This window comes from Aythya marila (assembly GCF_965140915.1).
Source record: "Aythya marila genome assembly, chromosome: 3".
Taxonomy (NCBI): Eukaryota; Metazoa; Chordata; class Aves; order Anseriformes; family Anatidae; genus Aythya; species Aythya marila.
In genome coordinates this window covers 78,430,017-78,453,554 of record NC_139044.1, presented here as the reverse complement: position 1 = coordinate 78,453,554, position 23,538 = coordinate 78,430,017, and the positions used below count along the sequence as shown (strand labels likewise).

The 23,538-nt window shown below is 40.3% G+C and overlaps 1 protein-coding gene across 2 annotated transcripts in view; it reads right to left on the bottom strand.

Moving 5' to 3' along the window:
- Positions 1 to 23,538, bottom strand: part of RNF217 (ring finger protein 217) — a 62,455-nt gene that overhangs the window by 16,137 nt on the left and 22,780 nt on the right. For both annotated transcript variants that reach the window (XR_014317077.1, XM_082755598.1), the window contains exons 2-4: positions 14,385 to 14,618; positions 8,645 to 8,809; positions 2,900 to 3,101 (exon numbers count right to left, since the gene is read on the bottom strand). Coding sequence is in view for 1 of the 2 variants with exons in the window: in XM_082755598.1 (XP_082611724.1) it covers positions 2,900 to 3,101; positions 8,645 to 8,809; positions 14,385 to 14,618 (601 nt within the window). In the remaining variant the exon portion in view is untranslated. The remainder of the gene's footprint in view (positions 1 to 2,899; positions 3,102 to 8,644; positions 8,810 to 14,384; positions 14,619 to 23,538) is intronic.

Sequence of the window (23,538 nt, the reverse complement as noted above, 5' to 3'; positions counted from 1 at the left end):
TGTGTGCCCTATTATACATCCACGTAGTATGCAGCAATTGATTTTGAACATAATTCACCCAATTGATTTCAGGTGGTACTTATGCTGCATCTTATATTTAAAGACAGCTGAACATGTATTTTTTTCCTGTGTTCAATACCCAACACAATTCATCACTACCTCAGGGTATGACCAAACATTCTGCCTCCAAATTAGCCAGAAGGAGTCTAATTACTATGAGGATGAAATCTCAAAGTCAGCTTTTTACCCTTCAGTCCTAGCAATTTCATCTTACAGTATTGGCCACAGGACAAAGTTCTTCTAAATTCCTCTAAAGAATATACTGGCTAAATGGTGAGAAGAGGAGGGAAGAGAAGGAACATCAAAAAAAACAGACTACTTTTGCTCCCAGAGTATGTTCTTCTCCCTTGGGTTTCTATCACCTTTACAAAACCATTTGTTTTTGAAGAAAAGTGTGTTGAAATACATGTTGCCATAAATGCTTTTCCCCTATTTTTATGACAGAACAGTCTATTACGGTAGGCACACACATTTGCTGCTTAACAGAAAATATGATGCCAGTCTGCCGTGAAATGTTCTTTCCTTTCTACACACCCTACCCACCCAGATTTAGTAGAAACAAGCCAAGGAACCTTTGCTGTTCAGACTACAAAATCACCACACTTATTTTTTCTCCATAGTGAGAAAATAAAAAAGTGACAGAAGAAAAGGCATTTCGCAACACGTCACCAGTCTCCCACTGGCAGCCCTCTTAATTTGTCCTCTTAATTTCCACTACTTAGCCAAGGAGCAGTGCCATTTTACCACAGTAAATCTAGTTTATTTATTTATTTATTTATTTTAAATTGCTACATGCTACTAGAATTTAGAGACTACACTTTTAATGGCCTGTTCCTCTGCTATGGTCTCCTCTTTCTGACAACTCTTCAGAATGGAGCCAGAGCCCAGTCTTGCCCTGCAACACCAACTGACAAAACCTTAAGACCTCAAGTCCTACCAGAGATGACTGAGGAATTTGGGGTCTTGGCCATGAAGGCAGAATTCTCTGAATCCTTGTGAGCTTGATTGTTAACAAGCTATGCTGAAAAATCTCAGCAATTAGTATATTTTCTGGCAGCTAGTGCTGTCTCTACTGAACTGATGAACATCCCCATGGGAAATAACACAATGACAGAGGTTAACGCTGGAGAGAAATTTTAAGAGAAAACCCTAGAAGGAATTTCGGTTGAGGCTTTGAGGCTTTCTTGGCTTACTAAATTAAGGCAAATCACAAGCACACTTACAAACAGGAAGCAAAAGTAAAATACACTACATGTTCTCTATGTATGTTTTTATAGATATGAACATACACATCTTCACCACTGAATTTTAACTGATGTATGCACTTCCACAATTCTTTGTGGGGAAAGAAAATGGGGAAAAAAATAAACACTACTGTAAATTAATGTAAAGTGTTTACTCATTTACATTATGTGTAAAGCACCGGACAATTAAGACAGGAAGAATTTTTGGCAGATTTATAATATGATAAAAAATACTTATTTTTATTTCTATCTGCACTGAACATAGATTTAATCCTGGAATAACTTAACCCGTGAATATGCATGTAAGCAGTATAGAATTTGTAATGTCTCCTGCTATTACAGGTAGCGATTCCACCAAATACACCAAGGTCCATTTACAACAGCTTACACTGTAGGCCAATGTTTCTTTTACCGAAAATTCTTTTGAAACCTTACCAAGTGCTTTGAAACAGCCCTTGAATTTTACGCCTAAATTTATTCATGGACAGTTTATACCCATGTGCTCTAGTGCCAGCGCTGTCTTTAATTTTTAATAGATCTTCTCAAATGTTGTAATTTCTCTCTAGAAAATGCAAGAGAGTGAAAACATGCATATTGACTGCTTTGTACCTTCCTGTTAAATGAAATCACACAGATTCAGTCCCTTTTAAAACAGCTACTGAGGAACAATTTAATAGGCATTCATCAACTGATAGCCAGCATCAAAACCTCAGAAGAGACCTGAAAAGCTTGCTCCACAGGAAATATAGGATTTCAGGCATTTCCTTCCCTCGTCTGATCCTACTGGACAGCTTAGGTATCCCCCAGTTCAGCACATAAATCCATTGTTGGGAACAAACATCACCCTAAGTGACACACGGATCTAGACATGTAGCTGAGGTGCTGGACTCCACACCAAACCTTGTTCAGCTTGGCAACAGTCAGCTCCTCCTGCAGATCTAGGTTTTGGCTGCTATACACTGTGGTGTAGCTTTCAGAGCGTGTTTGAGCAAGTGCTTCTCAATTTGCATGCCAGCAGAGAGAAACACAGACCAATAGACCAATAGGACAGTTGTACAACAAAATGAAAAAAATGCAGACAAAAACATAAAACGTAAAGACATTTATCATGTCAACAGTCTGAGCACTGCACGGAGTTTCACCAAAAGATCTTCTATGAAATCAATGCACTGTAGTTTCACGTGTGGCAACGTAACAGGTCTATTTAGGTACCTGAAATCAATGCACAGGTGTTACAAGTAAAGTGAATTTTCTCTGGAATGAACTAAAATTCTTCTTTAAGGCTAGCTTATACCAAGACTCATTTTTGCTGGTTTGCTTGTATATTTTTCCAGTTTGCTTATGTATTATCAAAAAAGGTTAGGAAACACAAGCTATCCGAAGAGATTATTTATTCATACACAAACCATTGACAAAGGGACCCCAAATGCTATATTTTAATATATTTATTAAACCACCTTTTACATAACTAAAAACAGGTACCCATCCTATACATTTATATCTATCTATATATATATATATCAAAGATATTGATCCCCCACTCTCCCCAATGACCTCTTCGTGCAGCTCTCTACAAAGCACACTTATCCACTCACCACAGACAGAGCCTCGCACCAGTCTCCTCAAATGTGGTCTCTCGGGGAGGTAGCGGTATTTGCATCCAAATATACTGAGGTTTGATGTGTGATCTCCAAAGAAACGGAGCTGGCGGTATCTCTCCCCGCAGCGGTAACAGAAATTAGTGTTACACTGGGAACAGGTCATGTGGTCACACCCTTCTGTCCTCTGGATGTGGATCTTCACGAGCAGAAGGAAAAAGAAAAGACTGTTTTTAGCCCCCGGAGCACGGAAAAGCAGGCACCGCTCCAGCGCGATCCATATACATCAGATGAAGAGATAGTGCAAGCAGCCCCTTGCTGAACTCGGCATCTGCATTAATAGAGATTGCAGCTGTCCTAAGACAATAACATTTTCTAAGGCGTTTCAGACCATCAAACACGAGTTACAGCTGTTTCCAGGCTTCTACATAAGTGCCTTTCCACATAATTCTCCCTCTTTGCTTTACGTCTTTGACTCACATGAGCATCTGAGTGATCCTTACCCTTACTGAAGATGAAAAATTATTTTTACTACCCAAGCAGACACATTAGCACCTAACTTCATTAAAAACCAGAGCATCACAGTAAATATAGTTGTCAACTCTGTCTCACCCCTCCATAGATGGGTTTCCCTCTTATGCCACCTGTGGCCCCACTCCCTGTCCCATTACCATCACAGATTGACTTAGCATTTTGTAATAGAACAAGAAAGGCTCTGCTTCAGGATGAGGGACTTCAAAAGCACAGGATTCCTTATTTACATGTATTTTTAACACAGCATTAAGCCAAGCTCCCTAGCCTTCCACCTTTCTGCTAATTGTCTGCATAAAATAGCTTGATAATAATTTAACATTTCTATACCTCTATATACTTCTGCACACTTGGTACATTTACTCACTTTGCACAGATTTTGTCAGGCTTCAGTTTTAGTTAATAGTTTTGAGAAACTTAGAAGAGAGGTAGTCCTGAGAGTATTTCATGAAACCACATTATGCACTGCAACGTTGATTACACAGCTACTGCTCAACCTTGCCAGTTAAAAACATAGCTAATGGGGTGGTAAACACTTTTCCTAACTCATAAAATGGATTAATACTGCCACCCCCCATGCTCCACAATGTAACAGCAGACAAAATTACACAATAATTGAGGTTGGAAGTAACCCTCAGATGTCCCCTCTTTTAACCCCTAGCTCAGTGGTGGGCTAAATTCAGAATCAGATTAGACTGCTCCAAGCCTTGTCCCACCAGATTTTAAGAGTCTTCAAGTATGGGTATGTCACAGTCTCTTTGAGTGACCTGTTCCAGACTTAACCACCCTCCCTGGGAACAGCCTTTCCTCCCTTTACATCCAACAGGAGTTTTGCTTACTGAAACATGTGATGAATGGATCAACTTCTTACTCATATCTACACATGTATTTTGACAAGACATCACCACTTAATGGCCCTGCCAGCACCAGAGGTGATGAAAGCTCAGGCACAAGTGAAACCTCTAACCTCAAGAGAGGCTCGTGATTCCTAGGGTATCGGACATTATTCAGAGGATCAAGTGTGGAACTGGTCATGGTTCATCTGGGATCTGAGAAATCTCTTCCACCTCAACTGCTACTGAAATTGGAACTTCCGTGTATGTAACAAGCTGGCATTTTCCACCGGCAGCGCTTAAAAGACTGCAGGGCAGATGTCATGAAAAGTGGCTCCAGGTAGGTCTGCCGACATCCTTGTGCCAATGTCAGCCATCTCAGAATTTACTTCTGCACTTTCAAACACTTCTTTCAGGTAAAAAGATGGGAAAGACATTCACGTGCACAAAGACTGCACTATAAAATGCCACTCTGGTAGACACATAGAGGACTTGCATTCATCCAACAGAAGGGATCCAAATAGGCTGACTAAACAATTGCTCCCTCTACTTCGAAGAAGCCCACCGTTCAGTTTGTTTGTATCATTCCTTCACCTGTAGCAGAGGTACCCTGTTTTCCAGAAGCACCTAAAAAGAATGCCATTGCTGATGAGCTTTATAAGCTACTTGATTTCAAATCTTTCACATTTAAGTGTTCAATGCAAGAAAACTAGGAAAAAAAAAAAGTTTGCCCAACGTTATACCAATACTATGCCGATATTATAATATGTAATATATACAGTATATAATAATATACCAATATTATACAATTGGTATATATGAAATATACCAATTTCATTTTTGATTTTTTTAAAGGGATATTGTCAGATCGAGTTTTGCTTTTCTCGTACAGGTCTTATATAAAAAAAGTGTTGACCATATTAATCGAGCCAAAGTTTAATTTACTTCATAAGGCATTAACTTTAAAATCTCTTGAATCTACTTGCTCCTGGTCTAAGTCCTCCAGAGGCACTGTTCTCTTAATTTTACGTTGATAGTTTTTTTGTTGTTTTTATTTTCTTCTTCTTCTGGACACATACTGCAATTATATGAACTTTTAATTTGTATGAACTTTGCTTCTTCAAACCAAGATATTATAAATGTTTTAGACAATATTTATCTGCACATACGTCTTCAAAAACTGCAAGTCTGGAATAACTAGTTGTACTTATCCATATTTTTTGTTGCCAGAAGAAATCCAAACTCCACCACCTTTCCCTATTTGGTGAGGATGGAATCCACTCAGAAAATGACATGTGGAGCTTGGACTTGCTGCCACCCGCTGTCAGACGGATGAGGCCAGACAAACTCCGTCTGATTCAGCCAAGCTGCTCTCAAGCCGAGTGTGTGACATTTCACCAGATAGACTCCAGCCTTGGTTCACAGGCATATTTCTCCCTGCCCTCGGCATAATCTGCCGAGAGAGATGGGTTACAAGTATCTGTAGGTTGGGAAGATGATCATGGCCAGGTCAAATACCACACGAGTGCTCCCTGCTCCCCTAGCCAGGAGTGCTCAGGTGCTCAAAGACCCGGAGGGACACAGCTGCCTGCTGTGGCATGGAGTTTGCTCACTGCAGGTTCTCCCACAGCAGGAGCACAGAGACCAACCGTTTTCATCACTGACTTGACCCCCTCATGCTGTGCAGGGATGCCTGTTCACAGAAACAGGCTCTGGGAAACCTGCCACTGCTGGGGGAAGAGGAGACATGCTGCTCTGCTGTTGCTCCTCCCAGGGGAGCCTGGTGCATGGCTTAACCTCCCCATACGGCAGCAATGACTCCGCTCCCTCCAGAGAGGAAAAATAATTCAATCACCTTCAAAAACCATGGCCTGTATTATGCGATAACATTCACATTAATCAGAACAGTGAATGCATACCATGAGAAATATATGATCCATGATTCTCATTAACATTCTTGTTTACTTAAATTTCTGCTGCTGTTTAAAGCTTTCTAAGTAAGAAACACTCTGTTTCCTCAGTGTTTTCTTCTGAAGTCAAAAACAGTAGTGGGGAAAGGCAGTTAAGGTTACAAAATTTATGGAAAGATATCTAATAATACATAGCAAATCTGCATGCCTTGGCCAACTCCCACTAAAACAAGACCATATCAAAATAAAACATGCTGAAACATCGCCTACTTGGATCTAGAAGTACAATAGATCAAGCAGCATGTTACCAACTCTTTTCCTCCTTCCATTTTTTTAATTGCAAATATGGTAGTCATCTGATCATGTTTTATACAGTGGTTTTAGGGGGTAGACAGAGTGAGAGTCAGAAAAGTATTAGCTCCAATCTCCCCATCCCCAAATATTTTGCTATTGGTGTGTTCATCCCCATATGTTCAGACTTCTTTTATTGCCTTTGACAAAGAATGCTGCAAAATATACATTTTTTAACTACTCAATAACTGATTATGGGAAAAGGAAGAAAACAGTGCAACTGTTCTAACCACTAAGTGGCTCTTTTGATTATTCGCTAGTTATAGAGTTGATTTAAAAACCAACAATGTGTTGACATGAACCATTCAGAGGTTGTGAACAAAAAACTTTTTCCATCTCTGAAGAAAAATACTAGGAGCAGGGGTACCCTTTATGAAAAGATGGAACTCCCTCTTCGACATTCATTTATAATATCACATTACCAGAAAGGACTTTTTAACAAAGGTTCTTTTTCTGTGCTAAATTCATAACTTTCTATTTTGCCTCCCACCATACAGAAGGTTTTATTTTCATTTGATTGAAAAAATAAAAAAATAAAAAAAAAATCAAGAAAGAAATCTGAATCCTCTTTAGAATCGATAGCTAAACTCACGCAACTTCAGGCTTCAAAATTAGACATTTAGACCACCTAGGTCTCAGGTGTCCAGTCTTCTTATTCTGAATCCATTAAAAACAGCTATACACTTCGGATTTGGAAAAGTCAGATTATTTAAAATGTATTAATGATACACACATTAATGCTGGCGTCTTCTATTCTTCTCTCTTTCCAGCTAGCAGCCCTCCTTTCCCTGCTTTTCCATGTTCATACTTTTTGGCTTGGTACATTGTTTTCTCCTTTTTTTGGACAGCTTATTTCAATAGTTACATCATTCAGATTGTCCAAAAATCTGAATCTGGACTCAACTCAAGAAATTAAAACCAAAACAGATACTTCTGCCCACTCCAAAAGGAAGAAAGTTTGTAAAAGGATTTTACTGTAAGACTTTCCAGAAATCAAACATTTTTAGAACTGGCTCAAACCTATCAACTTTTACCAAATGAGAAGTTGTTAAAAACTATTCAAAAGTCATGTGTATGCAGGAGGAAGGGTAAACAAATGACCACTGATCTCACAGCTTTACAAATTTTTCTTCATGCTTTGAAGTCTTTCAGTTTCAAGCTATGGCATGACAGGCATTTCTTCCCCCATGACCAAAACAAGAAACTTAGTAAACTGATAAACATTCTCTTTATTTGCACAGGGTAAGGCTCAAAGTATGACTAAACATACTTCATACATTGGGAAGTAAAACTTCCCATTCACTATTTATTTCCTACCAAGCATTCTAGTTACCTTACTTTGTCCCCTCCATGAAGTAAATTTAGAGCAACAGATATGTTCAAATTAAGTACTCCTTTTCTAAAAACCTAGTCTCCCACCACCATGGTGATCTCCAGATTTTGACTTATTACCATCAGCAACTGGAGACAACTGCTGTGAAAACCAAAAGAGCAAAAAGCCGTAAGAGCCACCTCTGTTAAGGGTTAGGGGCATGTTGGGCTGTTCCACCACATTCAAGTAGTTGGACATCTCTTTCCTGTCCTGGAAGGATGGGAAATGGCATTTCTAGGGCATGAGACTGCACCTCATTCTGTTGAAAATTAAGCTAATTTATGAGAAAGGATTAAATATCAGTTCTTTCACAACCCTAAAAAAAACTTCTGGTTTTGCCAAAAATTGAAATCTCTTAGTTAACTTGTTGATAGCAGTACTTTCTGACTGACTCCAACACTGAATTCAGCCAGTCTCTGAAAAATTTGACAAAGAGCATCATATTTCTCTAAAGCTTTAAAATTTCTTTAAAGCTTTATTATAGGAATAATTTGGCCTGTAACACACTCATTACAAGTATAAAACAAAGCCTTGTCTTAGAATTTCTTTAATGTTTCTTTTACATGCAAAGAGTCTGCAGAGTAAGTAAAACACGTGACCCATTTTTCTCAAAGGGTCAAAGGTAAGAATTTGTACAAGTGTGAATTCAGTTTCAAATCCAGAATAGAAGCTACAAATATTTACTCTACATAAATATTTAAGCAGTTTGAAGCTACCACCTGTGCACCCCCAGAAGGCAGCTTACCTTGCATTTTGGACACTTCTGGGCATTCCTTTGCCCGTGCTCAATCTCGTTGGCCCAGTGACGCAACAGCTTGTCTCCCTTTTTGTACTCTTTGCAGTTAACGCCTTCATGCCAAGGCGAGTGGCACTTGAAACACCAGACAAATTGGCAAGATGGACACTGGATCTGTACAAATGATAAAACACCACACATTTGCAAGATGTTTAAATTGATAAAGGTTCTACACCTCCCACTATCTTGATTTTAAATCATTACGACAAAAACATCATCATCATGCCTTGTAGAGCCTGGCTAATTTTTGAAAAAAGTTGCTGTGTTTGTAGTAGTAAGAAACAGAGGCACATTGCAGGTGCTCATTTTCAAATGACTGGCTTCACACCTGGCCCATGACCAAAGCAAGTAAGAAGCAGAAGCCACATTAGACATAGGCTTTGGGAACAACTCTACTTCAGCTGTGTTTGGCAGCACAGCTTCTGCCCGGGGAAGGCATGGCTCTCGAGCAACTGCTCAGCCCTCCTCACCACCTCATCCACAGCCTGTGCTTCACACTGCCCCTAATTTGTACCAGCTGATGGACTGGACTGAGGAATTCAACCAAACCCAGCTTTTTGGCCACAGCTGTTCCCATACCTGGATCACCACAGACACATTTGTGCTGGCAGTGCGTGGGGCGGGGATGCTGCTCAGGAAGCTCTGCCCAGGGGTGAGGACCCAGGCAAAGCCCCCAGGATGCATTTTGGAAATCCTCACATCCCACAAGCTGCCGTGCCCTCTGCTCAGACACGCTGACTGCCTGCCCACTGCCTCAGCTCTGTTTTGAGGCCAAGGCTGACACTCTGATCTCCCTGAAGTATTTTGCTGGGGGGCAGCCAGAATTCATACGTGCAGTTCTTACATCTGTTGCTAGCAGCATGCTAACACTTAATACTTTTCCTTAAGTTCTACATACATAGATAGCATTTAGGTTTTTGACTTTAAGATTATTTTTTTATTTTGAACATGAGTACAATTAATGCAATGGCTCAAGCTGAGTACTTTTTATGACTCTATCTGACCCATTTTTCAGTGGTTGCCTTTAACTTCGTATAAAACAAACATTTTTGCATTGCAGTAGTGTCTGACAGCATAGCCTAATTCACATAATGTGAGGTATCTCTCTGCACAGCAGTGTTCAACCAAGTACTCTACCTTTACATGATGTGTTGCTCAGCGCACCACTTCAGCTTACCTCTTTATGCCATTCCAAACCTAAGTATCAACGCATGCAAGAATATGAGCTCATGCTCAAGAGAACTAGCAATTTTCCTACTACATATAATACGACAGAGTTTACCCCTCCAGAATTCTTTGCCTGGTCTGAATTGCAAAGAAGGAAAGCAGCCTCAAGATTTTCTTCTCTCTTTCCAACACAGTTTAATTACCATTTATTATCCTTCTCCAAAAAAAAAAAAGAAGCATTTAAGTGCTAGAATACATACATTTTTTTTTCTTCATATCAAGAAGACTAAGACACTATAAAATTGAAATAGATTAAATTCTGATATCCTGTATCCTGTGCTTGTATGACTTCCTGCTTGCTGTTGCTACAGGGTGGCAAACAGTAAAGTTTTTCATGTAGAGAAAAAAAATCACTTATTAGATGCTTTCTGTCAAAGAATAAGTTACTGAAACACAGGGAGGCAGCACAGAAACAGGAAAGAACAATAATAAAATTCATTTGAATTGAAACAACACGACAGCTGCAACACGTGGTTTACAAAGACACGTGGTTTACAAAGACTTTTTGCATGAGAACACTAATCCCTTACCCAAGGCCAAGGCAAAGTATGAAACAACAGAAATACAAAGTATAATCAGCACCGTTTCTTGGATTTGTTGGTCCACAGGCCCAGATGCTAAGTAAATGTTATCCTGCTTGTATGCATAATTCTTAAGAACAAATGAACAGTAAATTAGTTTCCCACTCTGAAGAATCTGAAGAATAGCATTTTTTCTGTTACTAACTAAATTCACACACAACACTGATTAAGGTTTACAGAAACCTTTAGAAACCAACGTGTGCAACGGATAGCTCTGACTACTGGCTTACTGTCTGGACCACTATCCCCATATTTTTCTACAAGCTTCAAACTTGTGATTTTCAACATCACATGTCCCAGTGACCTACTGCTAGAAAGACAAATTTTAGCCAGCATCACATTGCATTACTCCGTATTTATTATGCCTCAAGCAAGGATGGAGCTGGTAGCCACCATTAAGTGTTCTACAACCTGAAAGAATCACAGAATAATTAAGGCTGGAAAAGACTTCCAAAATCATCTGGTCCAACCATCCCCCTACCACCAGTGTCACCCACTGAACCATGTTCCTAAGCATCACTTAGAAAACACTACAACACAGGATGAGGTTGCAACTGTAGGATTTCAGAATAACATCTGTTACCATGAGTGGCCCTGATGAACTGAAGTGAACTAGTGGGATCTACCTCATTAAAAGGTTTGGAGTTACTTGTTTACTTTTCCACCTTCCACAGAACTGAGTTAGTAAATAGATTTAAGATTCTGAATGAGCCACTTGACTGTTGTTGCATAGTGTCTGAGCATACATTATACAGGCAAAGAGAAGTATGTTCTTTTAAGAATTATTATTCTTGCTTTTCTTGGAACTGGTGGCCGCAAAACAAAACCCTAAACCTATTCAAACTTGGATTCAGTGTAACAGCATGGCAGGTACTCAAAAAATAGGAACACAACAGGGCAATTGTGGCTGTCTTTCAGATTCTTAAATCATTCTTCCTCCACTTTTCTGAGAAAACCAAACAATGTGCTTTATGCTTCAGAGTATTAGTGCATGAAATCATAACAAGGACACAGACATACTCTTTTCATATGGTCTGAGGTAGTAAAATATACTATACCCCAACAAAGCAGATAAACTATATCTGAAAACAACAACAATACAACCAACCTTTGGTGTTTTTTCAAGTATGTTTTTCCTTATACCAACATTTACCTTTTCTTTTATGATTTCCATTTCAGTTGATCAGAATTGAGAGGACACATACCCAAGACGTCAATCTCCCTTGAAATAGAAAAAAATACAGAAGTTCTCATACTAACCCTCTTCGTTCTCAGCTTTCTGAAATACTGACCTTTGAGGCTAACATTTTCCATTTTCTTAGCAAGCCTCTTCAGTGTAAACTATTCTATCATTTTCCTCACCTCCCAGGAAGAGACCTTTCAAAATTGGTAGGTAACAGCAACACAAAGCACTGACCATTGTGGTATGACGTTAGCAACACTGACTTCACATTAAAAATATTCTGAGAGCTTGAAGCTGCAGGAAGATTAATGGGATTTTCTGCTGCTTAGTGGAATGCTGGTTACAAGCTAGGATAGCTGAATAAGTTGTGCAGTTGATGACATGAATCTCATGCTATCTCTAGATATGGCTACAGTCACTTTTTTCCAAAAAAAATATGGGCTCCTGCCAAAACAGCTGCCTCCTCCTCATCACCAACCCATCCCTTGTCTCGTACCAGCTGAAAATAAGCAACAACAAAACAAACAAATCTTGCGTCCCATTGGAGCTGATCTTTGATCCAGCTCCCAATGTGACAACAAAACATCAACATGAGCAAAAGCAAGCCGGCAGGAACAAACAGCTATGAGCAAAGAGGGACAGAACAGCAAAATCACTACTTTCAGAGAAGTTCAGGCTTCAGGCTGACTGAAGTGATGTGTAGACATGAAGATATCTGCATTTCAAGGTTAAAATTTTATCAAAAAATAGGGACAACTCATTGGAATCAGCTACACAGATTCATTCCATCACGGCACCTTTACAGCCACAGATTCCTACCAGTTCTAGAGCATAGAGTTTCAGAAGCTCTTCAGTCGTTCAAACAAAAGACAGCTTATGTAAGAACCACACTGAAAAAAAAAACATTTACATTTCCAAAGTCAAGCACTCAAGCCTTTATTTTATACAATGGTATTTCTTCACAGAAGCAAGCAAGAAAACTTTGTTATGAACCTCATGGGCTAAGGCAGAAAAAGCCCACCAATCAAGAAGTGCTTTTTTCATAGCAGGACAAAGAGACAACACTAAAACAGGTGAAATCAGGGAACAGTCCAAAGCCCTGGACCATGGCTATCCATACTGTTTGATAGCATTTTCCGAGTTGCATTTCTGATCTGTGTCAACTAGACATTCCTCCAGGGAACACACCTGGACACAGCTCAAAGCACACATTTTGACAGGGTTTGTTTCCCAGAGGAGACTTCAGCCCTACAGATCAGGACTACACAGAGCACTTTACCACAGAAGCAAGGAAAAGCTTCTAGCAACGCATAAGGCAGCCTCCTATTCTTTCTTTGTATAGTATTTCCAGGGGAGTGGTGAGAACATTTCAACCACAGCATTTTAACTCAGAGAGCACTGGTGGGCAGGAGTACTCATTTTACGCTTTGAGGACAACAAAAAAAAAAATCTGAGTTGCCACATCCATGATGTAACAGCTATACAAACTATGACAGGGCTTGAGGGAACAACACAGCCTCTGGCACCTTATGAGAGGCTGCTGAAGAAGCATCACAACAGTAGGTCTACCTTGGACCATGCATCCTGTCTGTATCTGAAGGGACAGTGAGTGGATGGCTGAAGAAGAATGGCTGCATACAGAAGGAACTTGACCTGCAGATGGAATTTTTCACCTCTGTGTAAGGTGTCAAAAAACTGAAAAGAAGTCCAATGCCAGATCTGGAGTCCAACACCAGACTTTGTGGCAGCTTTCATGCAGTTCAAACACTGCACAGATACATGTGAGCAGCTTGTATCTCAGAGTTAGCTTTACTGAGGTTTCAATTCCACTGGATACACAACCTTGTACCTTTTAATCTTCACACTGGGCTGAATCTTATGCTGTAATTAGGCCTATCTAAACAACCATCTAAACTCCTACTGAAGAAAACTGGTTTGTCCAGGCAAGGCTAACTCAATCATGAGATTAGCCACCACAAGTCTAATAACTGGATGGAAAACTGAAACAGAGCATGATGCTGCAGACAGAATGTTCATCTTTTGGAACCAAGATGGACCTTCAGGAGCTCAAAGCTGCTTCTGCCTGCCATCATGCTTTTACTTTGATTGAAATCACAGTATAAGCAAGCCTTCTACTAGAAGTGCTGTCAAAAGGTGTTTTTGATCTTTTTAAAACTTTGTGTATTGAGAGTCCACAGGATATTGAGAAACCACATTAATGTTTGACCTCTATAGTAAGGGACTGAAGAAATCAAAACCAAGAAGCAGAACAGACAATGGCTCCAGTTCTTAAGAAGAAGTAAGCCAACAGGATGCTATCGCCTAACACAGAAAGTGTCCCAAATTCATTTTTGAGAGTTTCAGGGAAAACCTAATCTTTGCTGGAGTTGCACAGCTAAAATTATCAGTAATAGTGCGATTCCTCTTCCCCAGTCTCTTCTAATCATGACTATATTATCTGCATGTCAGAGACGAAAGAAAATACTCTTAAAGTACTCTTTGAATTATGCCAGGCTAAAATTATGCCACCTTACCAAATAAGTAAGGACTAAAGTTAAACTCTTCAAATTGTTAGAAATGAATTAATCAATGATTCATATTCCTAATCACAGCTTGCATGAAGCCTCAGTGACAGAAGAAAGCTCACTTAATGCCCACCAAGTGCTGTCCTACCCACAGCTCTGGCGACCATGCTCACTTTGTATTTGTTCTCCAATTTGGCAGGGGTAGGAATGTGGCCTCTCCTCCGGAAGGTTGTAAAGTGCTTGCACTGAGGGCATGGCTTGGTGCTGGAGTCAATGCGGCTGAGTTCCAGGAAATATTTATACTTGATGATGTCCTCGTGGGGCAGGTTATAGAGGATGGTTGTTTCATCCAGGTGTTCGCTGCACTCTGTGATTGGGCATTTTATATCCGCTTGTCCCAGCTGCACCTGAATGAGGGAAAAAAACATAGAGAAGAGTTGCAAGACCTCTTGTTTGGAAAAGGTGCTACTCTGCAAGCATTGAGGAAGCAAACATTTGTGAGTTTTGTAAGAAAATTCAATTTAAAGTACTCTAACAGTCCACGGACTATCAAGCATATCATCTTAAAGTTATTTTGACTTACTCCAAGTGAACTGCCATTTTTTCAAAGGGTATTTTCCAAATCCAACAGAAAAGCTAATTACTCCTATAACAACTGTAGTTACATACCATGACAATGTACTCCATGAAACCAAAACGTGAACTAGCAGCACCCATGCAGCACTACATGTTTTGGCTGAAATAGCCAACTCTCCACTATCACGGCTCACACAGGCAGTGAGAAAGCAGGTAATGTAAACGCCTGTATACTTTCATTCCAAAATGTGTTGGGAATCACAGCACAGAGAAATTAAAGTCAATTTAGGATCATCAACTCTGACTCAGTGCTAGCCCTGAGCCGACTCCTGCTAAGCATGCACAGAAAACATCAACTGAGCCCGGGGCTGACTGAGCTAATAAATTTTCCCAGAACCTTGAGTGCTGTAATATTTAAAAAAGAAAAAAAATCCCTATAAGATGACCAAAACAAGAACACACAGAAAGGCATGCTCAACTTATCAGGGCTGAAACTGCTATTGATGTAATGAGCCCTGATGGTCCCAAGCTGATCCGTATGGACAGTTATCTGCAACACAGGTTCGGAGCTCCAGGATCTGAGACCAGGGCTAGACACAGGTCTGCACCCTTCACGCTTGGCAGGCTTTATTAACTTGGACTCCATGCCAAAACAGCAGATCCTAGCTGGTCTGTGAGCAGTGAGGCTGTATTTACTTGGCACTGAGCCTGAGTTAAACCCTGCTGGGTCTGAGGAGTCTGCAAGGACCCAGCATGAGCTTGTTCACTCACGTCTGCCACACATAGTCCTGAATGAATGAGAGTTGACTGCACACGTGGAGCTGACCACCAGCCCAATTCTTCCTTACTAACCATCTCCGTGCAAAGAAGAAGGACGGGGGGCTGACAGTGGAATGGGTGTCTCTTTCTAGGAGCTATTGTTTTGAGGTTGGTCAATTCAATCTCCTTGGACTGCTTACTTTTTTTAACATGCTCCGTTATGGGGATCTGCAAACAATATACTAAATACAATAGCAACGTCTCAGATTTTGATGCAGGTCTTGCTACTGCATGGCGGTATCAGAAAACATCATAAACCAGAGACTGTTAGTGCAGCATTTCAGCTAAGAAAGGAAAAAAGATAAAGCAACACAACCCTGCCCTTGCTGTCTCAGCTACAGAGTCATATGGGCTCCAACTGAATGATAATTTAGTCAGGAGTTAGAGAAGACATTACAAAAAGGTATGAAAAGACATTACAAAAAGGTATGAACCCCAAGGTCAACCCATATTGACTTCTAAAAAATCCCCATGGCACTGCTTTTGTTTCCCCCAGCAATGCAGTGGAACCAAAGAGGTGAGGAAGTTATAAGATGGCAGCAGTCCATCCCAGACCAGAGCACAGAGATGAGATCTCAGCCCTGCGCAGCCTCAGCTCAGGCTGTGGGCAGGTCAGGATAGAGGAGACCTTCCCGTGGTACAAAGGAGAGGCTGGCTCCCCTGAACTATACCCGTTGTCAGGAGGCAAATGCTCCAAAACTTCACCTCCAGACCCAAAAGATAAGGAGAACACCGCCACACACAAACAAGTCTAGATTCAGGTATTTTGGCCTTTACCTGGACAAGGGTGGAACAGAAGGAGCATGTGGTTGAATGCACCATTAAAAAAAAAAAATCGAAAAAACCCACAAAACATTCCACTTCCCCCCTCAACATGCTGTGGGGAATGCCCACATTTTACAGGTGGAAGACACTAACATACCTGAAGCAGCATGTGAAAAGTTGAACCCAAGCATATGACAGAGTGATTCTTCTCAGAAATTCAAAAAACCTCAGTTTGATACATGTTAAAATGTGTTACAACCACACTGCAAGAAGATCACGTCACCATGACACAGCACATCCCTGTTTTAGAGAGAACATTGCCATCTGAAATATTTAATCTATGGCTTTACCATGTGATCCAAAATAAATGTACTAGGAATTGTTTTATGCTCACAGTTTGTTATCCAAGTATTTTGACCAGAGATAGTGGTCTCTGGACGATCTAGTTACTCTGCTAGGAGTCTTCATATAAGTAAGAAGTTTTGCAGATGCTCAGACCTTTAAACATTTGCTTCCCACATTCTAATAGCTCTGGCCTTTTTCTTTGCAGGTATTCCCATTATGTATATATACAGACTTTCATAAAAGTATATCCTTCCTCTGCTGGTGCCTACCCCTTCCAAGAGTCAGTACAACTCCAGCAGCGCTCTGCATTGCAGAACATGGACTGCTGGGCCAAAGCACTTATCAGTAATTCATTTCAGAACACGTGGAGTTTGTTTTAATTTATCCCCGTGTATCATCTGTGCTCAGGAAGCAGAAAGAAAAATCAGTCCAGCTCCCAAGAACCCAAATACATTAACCTAGGAAAAAAATTGCTACAGAAATACAAAACACTATTGCACTGCTACAGGGATTAATAGTTCAACATATGTTGTACAACAGAAGTAATGCTTCTATTTGAAGAAGTATAGACAAAACAATTTAAATCTAAATAGTCAAATGAACCCCATCTATGGCTACTTTGTTATTGTTGTTGTTTAAGAATTAGGGAAATACTAAAAGGGGTAAGCCCTTTTCCTAGAAGTAAACTAATCTGCATCAGAGCAACACTTCATGCTGAGAAGGCACACTGCATTTGGCATTTAAACTGGTGCTTAAGAACCACCACTTACATGACATGGTAGTTAGAACAAACCTGCATTTATAAAATGAAGGAACACAAAGCTGAACGCTTTCTATTTTTCATGCCCACACAAAATATGACTAAATATGTGGTAAAAGTCAAGCGTGGTTTCAGTGTTTATTTTGAAAATATGTTTTACACCCACTTGAAGTAAATCATTTTTATCCTCTGTAATAGTTTCAGCCTTTCAAGTTTGGCAAAGATTGATTCTTTTCCTATGTTTTGAATAGGACTGAAGCGAACAGAGCTGTTTTGCTTATTAGCAGTAACTTCAATGGAGCCTTGTCTTACCAAAACAGTCCATCTTTGTTTGTGCACTAGCATTAGCAATTGATGCAAGTACAGCTTTAGAAGTAGCTTGTTAGGCTACCTGCTGCTGCAGACCCTGGAGGTGCTACGGAACAGCAGAGAAAAAAAATCTTTTAACCTGGGTAAAAAACAACTATCTAGTTTTATTCTTTTTCATTATTTTTTTTTCAAAGAATTTTTGAAGAGCCTCATCCTTCAATATCAGCTTATCACAATGTCAAAACCCCTCAAAAGTTTTAAGAAGTCTTTGAATTTCAAAGTACCACCATGTATTAAAAGCTTAAGAATCCTCAGTATACACAACAGCATGGTATATTTTCACACCGTGAGAAATGACTGATATGTCTAAAGGCAGTTGAGCTGCTGCACAACAGTAAATGTCAGACTCTATTCAGTTCTTACGCCCAGCTGTGCTCAACTTTCGTAAATCATCTCGGGAGGTGCTAGCACCATTTACAATTCATCCTGTGAAAGCAGGTTCTCATGAGTTTCATCCTGCAGAAAAGCAACATTTAAACTATCAGAACTGCATTACACCGCCCCACTCCCCCTGTAGAACACTTAAATTTCTAACAGTGAGCCAAGCTCTCCCCTGTAAACTAACATGGATGTTATGCATGAAAAATACTTTGGAAGTGCACAGATGCAAGTAAAGGGCCAGTTTGATACACAGGACTTTCACATTCTACAGAGGAACAAACTAATGGAAGAAAGTTGCTTTTATTTGCAAGCAAAATCCTATTGCCTCCTAGTTTACTGGAAATGTTGTTCTTCCATTTTTTTTTTTTTTTTTAAATTTTTTTTTCTGTAAGATTCAACTAAGTGAAGAACTACTTTCTTCACTTCTGGGAAGTATCATCTTGATTTTTTTTTTTTTTTAAACCAATCAAACAGGTTTTCATGGAAAATATTTTAATAGCTCTCCATAGGACTTCACAGTGGTAGGTGCTAATTGAATGAAATCCAAACAGACACAACACAAGTGCAACCAAGAAGGAAAAAAAATAGACACTGGAAACTTTTACTAAGCATTTTGCACCCGTCTTTAAGGTTGTGGTTCCATGACCATTCCTGTGGTTTAAGTACTAACTTTAGTAATCCATATCCCCTGCCTCTGCGTTATGCCAGTGATGTCCTACTCTTACAAAAAAAACAAAAAACAAAAACAACAACAAAAAACAAGCAATCCTATGAAACAGATTTTCTTTTTCAGTTTGTCCTCCCTGCTTACTGCCAAACTGTAACATATCCTCAGTGATGTAAAATAAGTGAGAATGAAGAGTTAGAAATAATAGTGATGAGACTAGATGAGATACAACTACTTCATTTGTATCTCTACCAAGTAGGAATACAAACTGGGTTTCATGTGCTACCTCCAGCTGCACTGTATATCTTCACGTATGTTCTTGCCTGTAGTTCATTGTTGCACAGACCAAAACCCCTATGGGTGTGTTTCTTTTGCATCTCCCCTTTTATTCATGTCTCTAGATAGCAGACTTGCATTAAACTTACTTTTAGAACCCATTTTTCAGTAAGCCACCATATTGTCCTCTCTGCCAACCACCACCTGTAACATTGCATCCCTCCCCTACCTAGAAGGGAGGGTCTTCACCAACTCAAGCAATGGGTACATTGCTGATCTCAGAAAGGTTACAGAAAGAATTCAAACTGGTGAGGAACTCCTGTATGCCAACACTGAATTCATAATTGTTAGTTCTTAATTCTTACACCAGGAAATACCTGCACGACCACCAAATCAACTAAAATGACCAGCCTTTCTTCATAGTCGGTCAGTGGAGAACAAGGGAGGCAATCAACTAAATCAGACTTCTATTATGTCACAAGCTCATGTAGACCACCCCTGAAAAGGTCCATCATGGTGTCTTCCTTCACATCTCTTCTCTGAGGACACAAAGTCTTTACTCTCCTTTGGCACAGGTACTATGCACCTGGCTGAAGCCATAGCAAGGATGTGGTTCCTGCACCATGCCACATTTACAGTCACCAGGGCCCAAAAGTTCCAGGCACCAGCAGACACCACACCTCTTCCACTTACATAGTTCTACGATTTACATTAACTATCACATTGTCAACACTAAAACAAAAACCAAACCAACCAACCAAAAAACACCCAACTGAAGAAGTAGTAAAAGAGCCTTTGAAGAACATTTTAACATATCATCCTTGACAAGAAAGACAAGCAAAAGCAAGAAGCTGGGCAGGAATCGCAGCATATCCAACCACCACCACAATGTTGACTGGCTAAACTGGCCAGAATTAATTAGTGAGGATAAATGAGAGAGATACTCTCCTGAGTCTAAGCTCAACCAAAACCTTTTCCTTAAAGGCCTCTTAATTTGCTTCATCACTAGACAACATGCTGACATGAAGCTGTACTCCTTTTTGTCCCTTCTACAGGGCCAGGTTTCATCTGTTCACGTTGATTAGATACCAGCTTAAACATTCAGGTTCCGATTGTTCCACTTGCATAGGAATAGGATTTATAGAAAATTATTTATAGAAAAACAAATGAACACTAAAATTCTCCTTAACCAGACATAAATAATTACCAACGGGCATGAGCTCCCCCCTCTGCTCTTTCATCTCCTGTTACTGTCCGTATCACCAAATCAATTAAAAACAAACAAAAAAAAGATTTAACCTGAGTAATGTTTTCAGACAACTACACTGCATTTGGTCATGTTTCTGCCACTCCACAAACACAGTGTACGCAATCAGAAGGCACAGAGGTTACACGCTATCTGCCGCTCTTGGTGTCTGCATGGAGTTGAAACACCCATGGTGGAGGTCACAGCAAGTCCCGTGTCCAGACACAATCACAGGTGTTAACCCAAGCCACTGGGACATTTTGTGACCAAGGGGCAAGCCAGAATTGCCCCAAGAGATATGGAGGGCAGAAAGCTTCCATCAGCTTGCTGAGAAGACAAAGCCATCTTTTACGTCCTGCGTTGGCCTGCCTGTGAGGGCAGAGTGAGGGGGAAAATCCCCGCTGAGGGCAGCCCAGCAGGATGTGGGGCAGGAACTGCAAACCTTGAAGGAACCTGACCCAAACCCACACGGAGCAGGAACTGCAAACCTTGTAGGAACCTGACTCAAACCCACAGGTCTCGCAGCACTCGTTACAGGGAACAAGGAAACACACAACAGTTCTCTGGTTTTGTTTAGGTTTGCATATTAACAAGGCCAAGTAGTGAGCACAATAGTTTTCCTATTCCTTAGAAGACGCATTCACTTTTGGTAAAAGACACAAGATGTTCATGAAAGAAGAGTTTTGAAGGTGGCAGACTGAGCCAAGTATCTGCCCTTTTGGGGGTGGAAAAGAGGCAAAAATATCCAAGCCCTGACAGCCATTGCTGCTGCCTGGAAGTGGGACCAAAAGCACACAGGACCAGGTGTGGGAAGGAGCTGCAGGAAGGAAGCAAGGGCCAGGAGACCATCCGCATACCATGATACACTCGAGTAACTTGGCCACCACTGCTCACAGGGGCTTAACAGAAATGGGAAGTAGGAGCAGAGAAGCAGTGAGACCTTTGCATCACAAGCATTTGTCAGGCTTCCAACAGCACGATAAGAAGACTGCATCCAAGTAATACAGAGCACGGAACTGAAACAAAGCAACGCTGACAGCTGATATTTGTGAAGTAAATGAGAAAAAATGATGGGTTAACTCTTCAGTCAGCAGGTTTAAATTCAGATGAGAACAGCCTGTTCTCCTATACCCAGGATAAAGCTGTAAAAACTGTCATCTGTATTTGAATGCCCAAGCCCAGCCTGGATGTACCCCATATGTGTATGAAGGGTGAGGCATGGACAGGCTGCAAAAGCTGAGCAAACAGCTCAAACATGAGGGGATCCAGGCACAGCCGCAGTGACAGGCTGCTCAGCAGGGGAGCTTTACCTCTGCCATGCAACGACACATCGGACTTCCAGCGTGTGGAGACCTGAGCTCCTGAAATAGCAGTCATGCAATGAGTGTTTACCACAATTCATCTAAATACTTATACTAGAAAACAATCAACTGCAAAACAAACAAACAAAACCAAAATTCAATTCCCCCTTGAGGAACATTGCTGTTTCCTCATCTCACATGCAGAAGAAAACTGAGTAGCCAAGCTCTGGCCTCCACCAGGTTCAGACTGGATTAACCAGGTTCAGATCAGTTCCAACAGAATAATACTGTTAGCTATTAACAACAACCAACATTACAACCAAAACAAGCAAACAAAATTCCTTTACAAACTGGTAGTCAAGAAATCAAAACCACAGTTACTATGAGTAATCACAGTATCTAGATCAAAACTTCCTCCCTCCGAATGCCTTCCCGTGCTTTTCTTGAAGATGGACAAAAAGTTAAAACCTGCAAGAGTAAAAACACTTGGCCTCAAACTTCACTGTGAAGCATCACTTCAGTTTTCACATGGACCTACGCAAAATCCATCAACCACAGCAAGAGCGTATTGTGTGACTACTTGTATAAGAAGAGTAGATCAACAGCCCATTCTTCAACTATTTAGTACACAGGATCCAAAACAGACACAGAAGCTGGAAAAGGCTCCTGAGTTCATATTTGCCAACTACAATTCTCTTTTCAAATAAGAAAGAGGGCCCAAACTACCAGATATTTGTGAAATCTATTCAGTGATCTGTATTACCAAACCTCTAATACCAATTAGCCCACACAGTGATTCAGCTGGTAGCATCAGCAGTAGTTAATTGAACCTTTGGCTTCACCAACAACGGCTGCTATTATATGTTATTTTAATAACTACAGAAGTGTTTCATGGTGCTTATTATCTTCCCAACTGAAAGTGGCATTTAGCATAAAATAGAGAAAAGCACTCACAATCAGAGGGAAAGAGTAGAAGAGAGGATGCTCCCCCCTTCTCAATATTGCATTCCAGAAGATGGCTACAGAAGAAAGCAACATTGCCATGGATGCTGGTGGTGACTTAAAAATAGCAAGCACTTTTAACATGAATCTCACAATTGTTCTTTGACCATCCAAATCCTCTACATTCCATGGTCTATAGAAAAGGACAAACATTTTATAGTCATCCTTAAACTATCCTGCTTTGCTTAAGAAAACTACCTCAACTATTTAGTTTCAAAATCTTTGCTAGGTCTGAGGTTGAAGATGAGTTTTCTTGTGCATGTATCAATGACCAATGTTTTGACTTTTGACCATCAGACAAGAAAACAAGTTCTGTCCTTGATCACTTGATAAATTTAATACACAAACAACCAGGTTGCATAGGTGCAAGATAAAGCAAATGAAATTCTGAGAAGTACTTTTACCTGGCAGACAATTATCAGAAATAGTAACATACCTCCTTTCTTAGATTCAGGGTGGAATTTACAAGGTTAAGTTACTATCACTTGGCTTCCCTTAGAAACCATGCAACTTAAAGGAATTTGTTTATGCAATGAAGTTGTTGTGAAATAACTAAGAATTGAATTATAAATGGTTATTTTGCTCTGCATTCCTGCAAAGGAGTGCTATCTCATTGTACCCGTACATATCCAGAATAACCAAAGCTGCTTTTGGTGAAAAGCTACTACTGTATGAGGACTCCTACAAAGTGAAATTAACTGGTAACTTTTACATAGCTGGATAAACCTGAGAAGTAGACTAATGTGCATGCTGACATATTTTCAGGGGTAAATACTTCCTGGGAAAGGCTAACACAGAACTGTCTTCCAAGCTTGTCTCC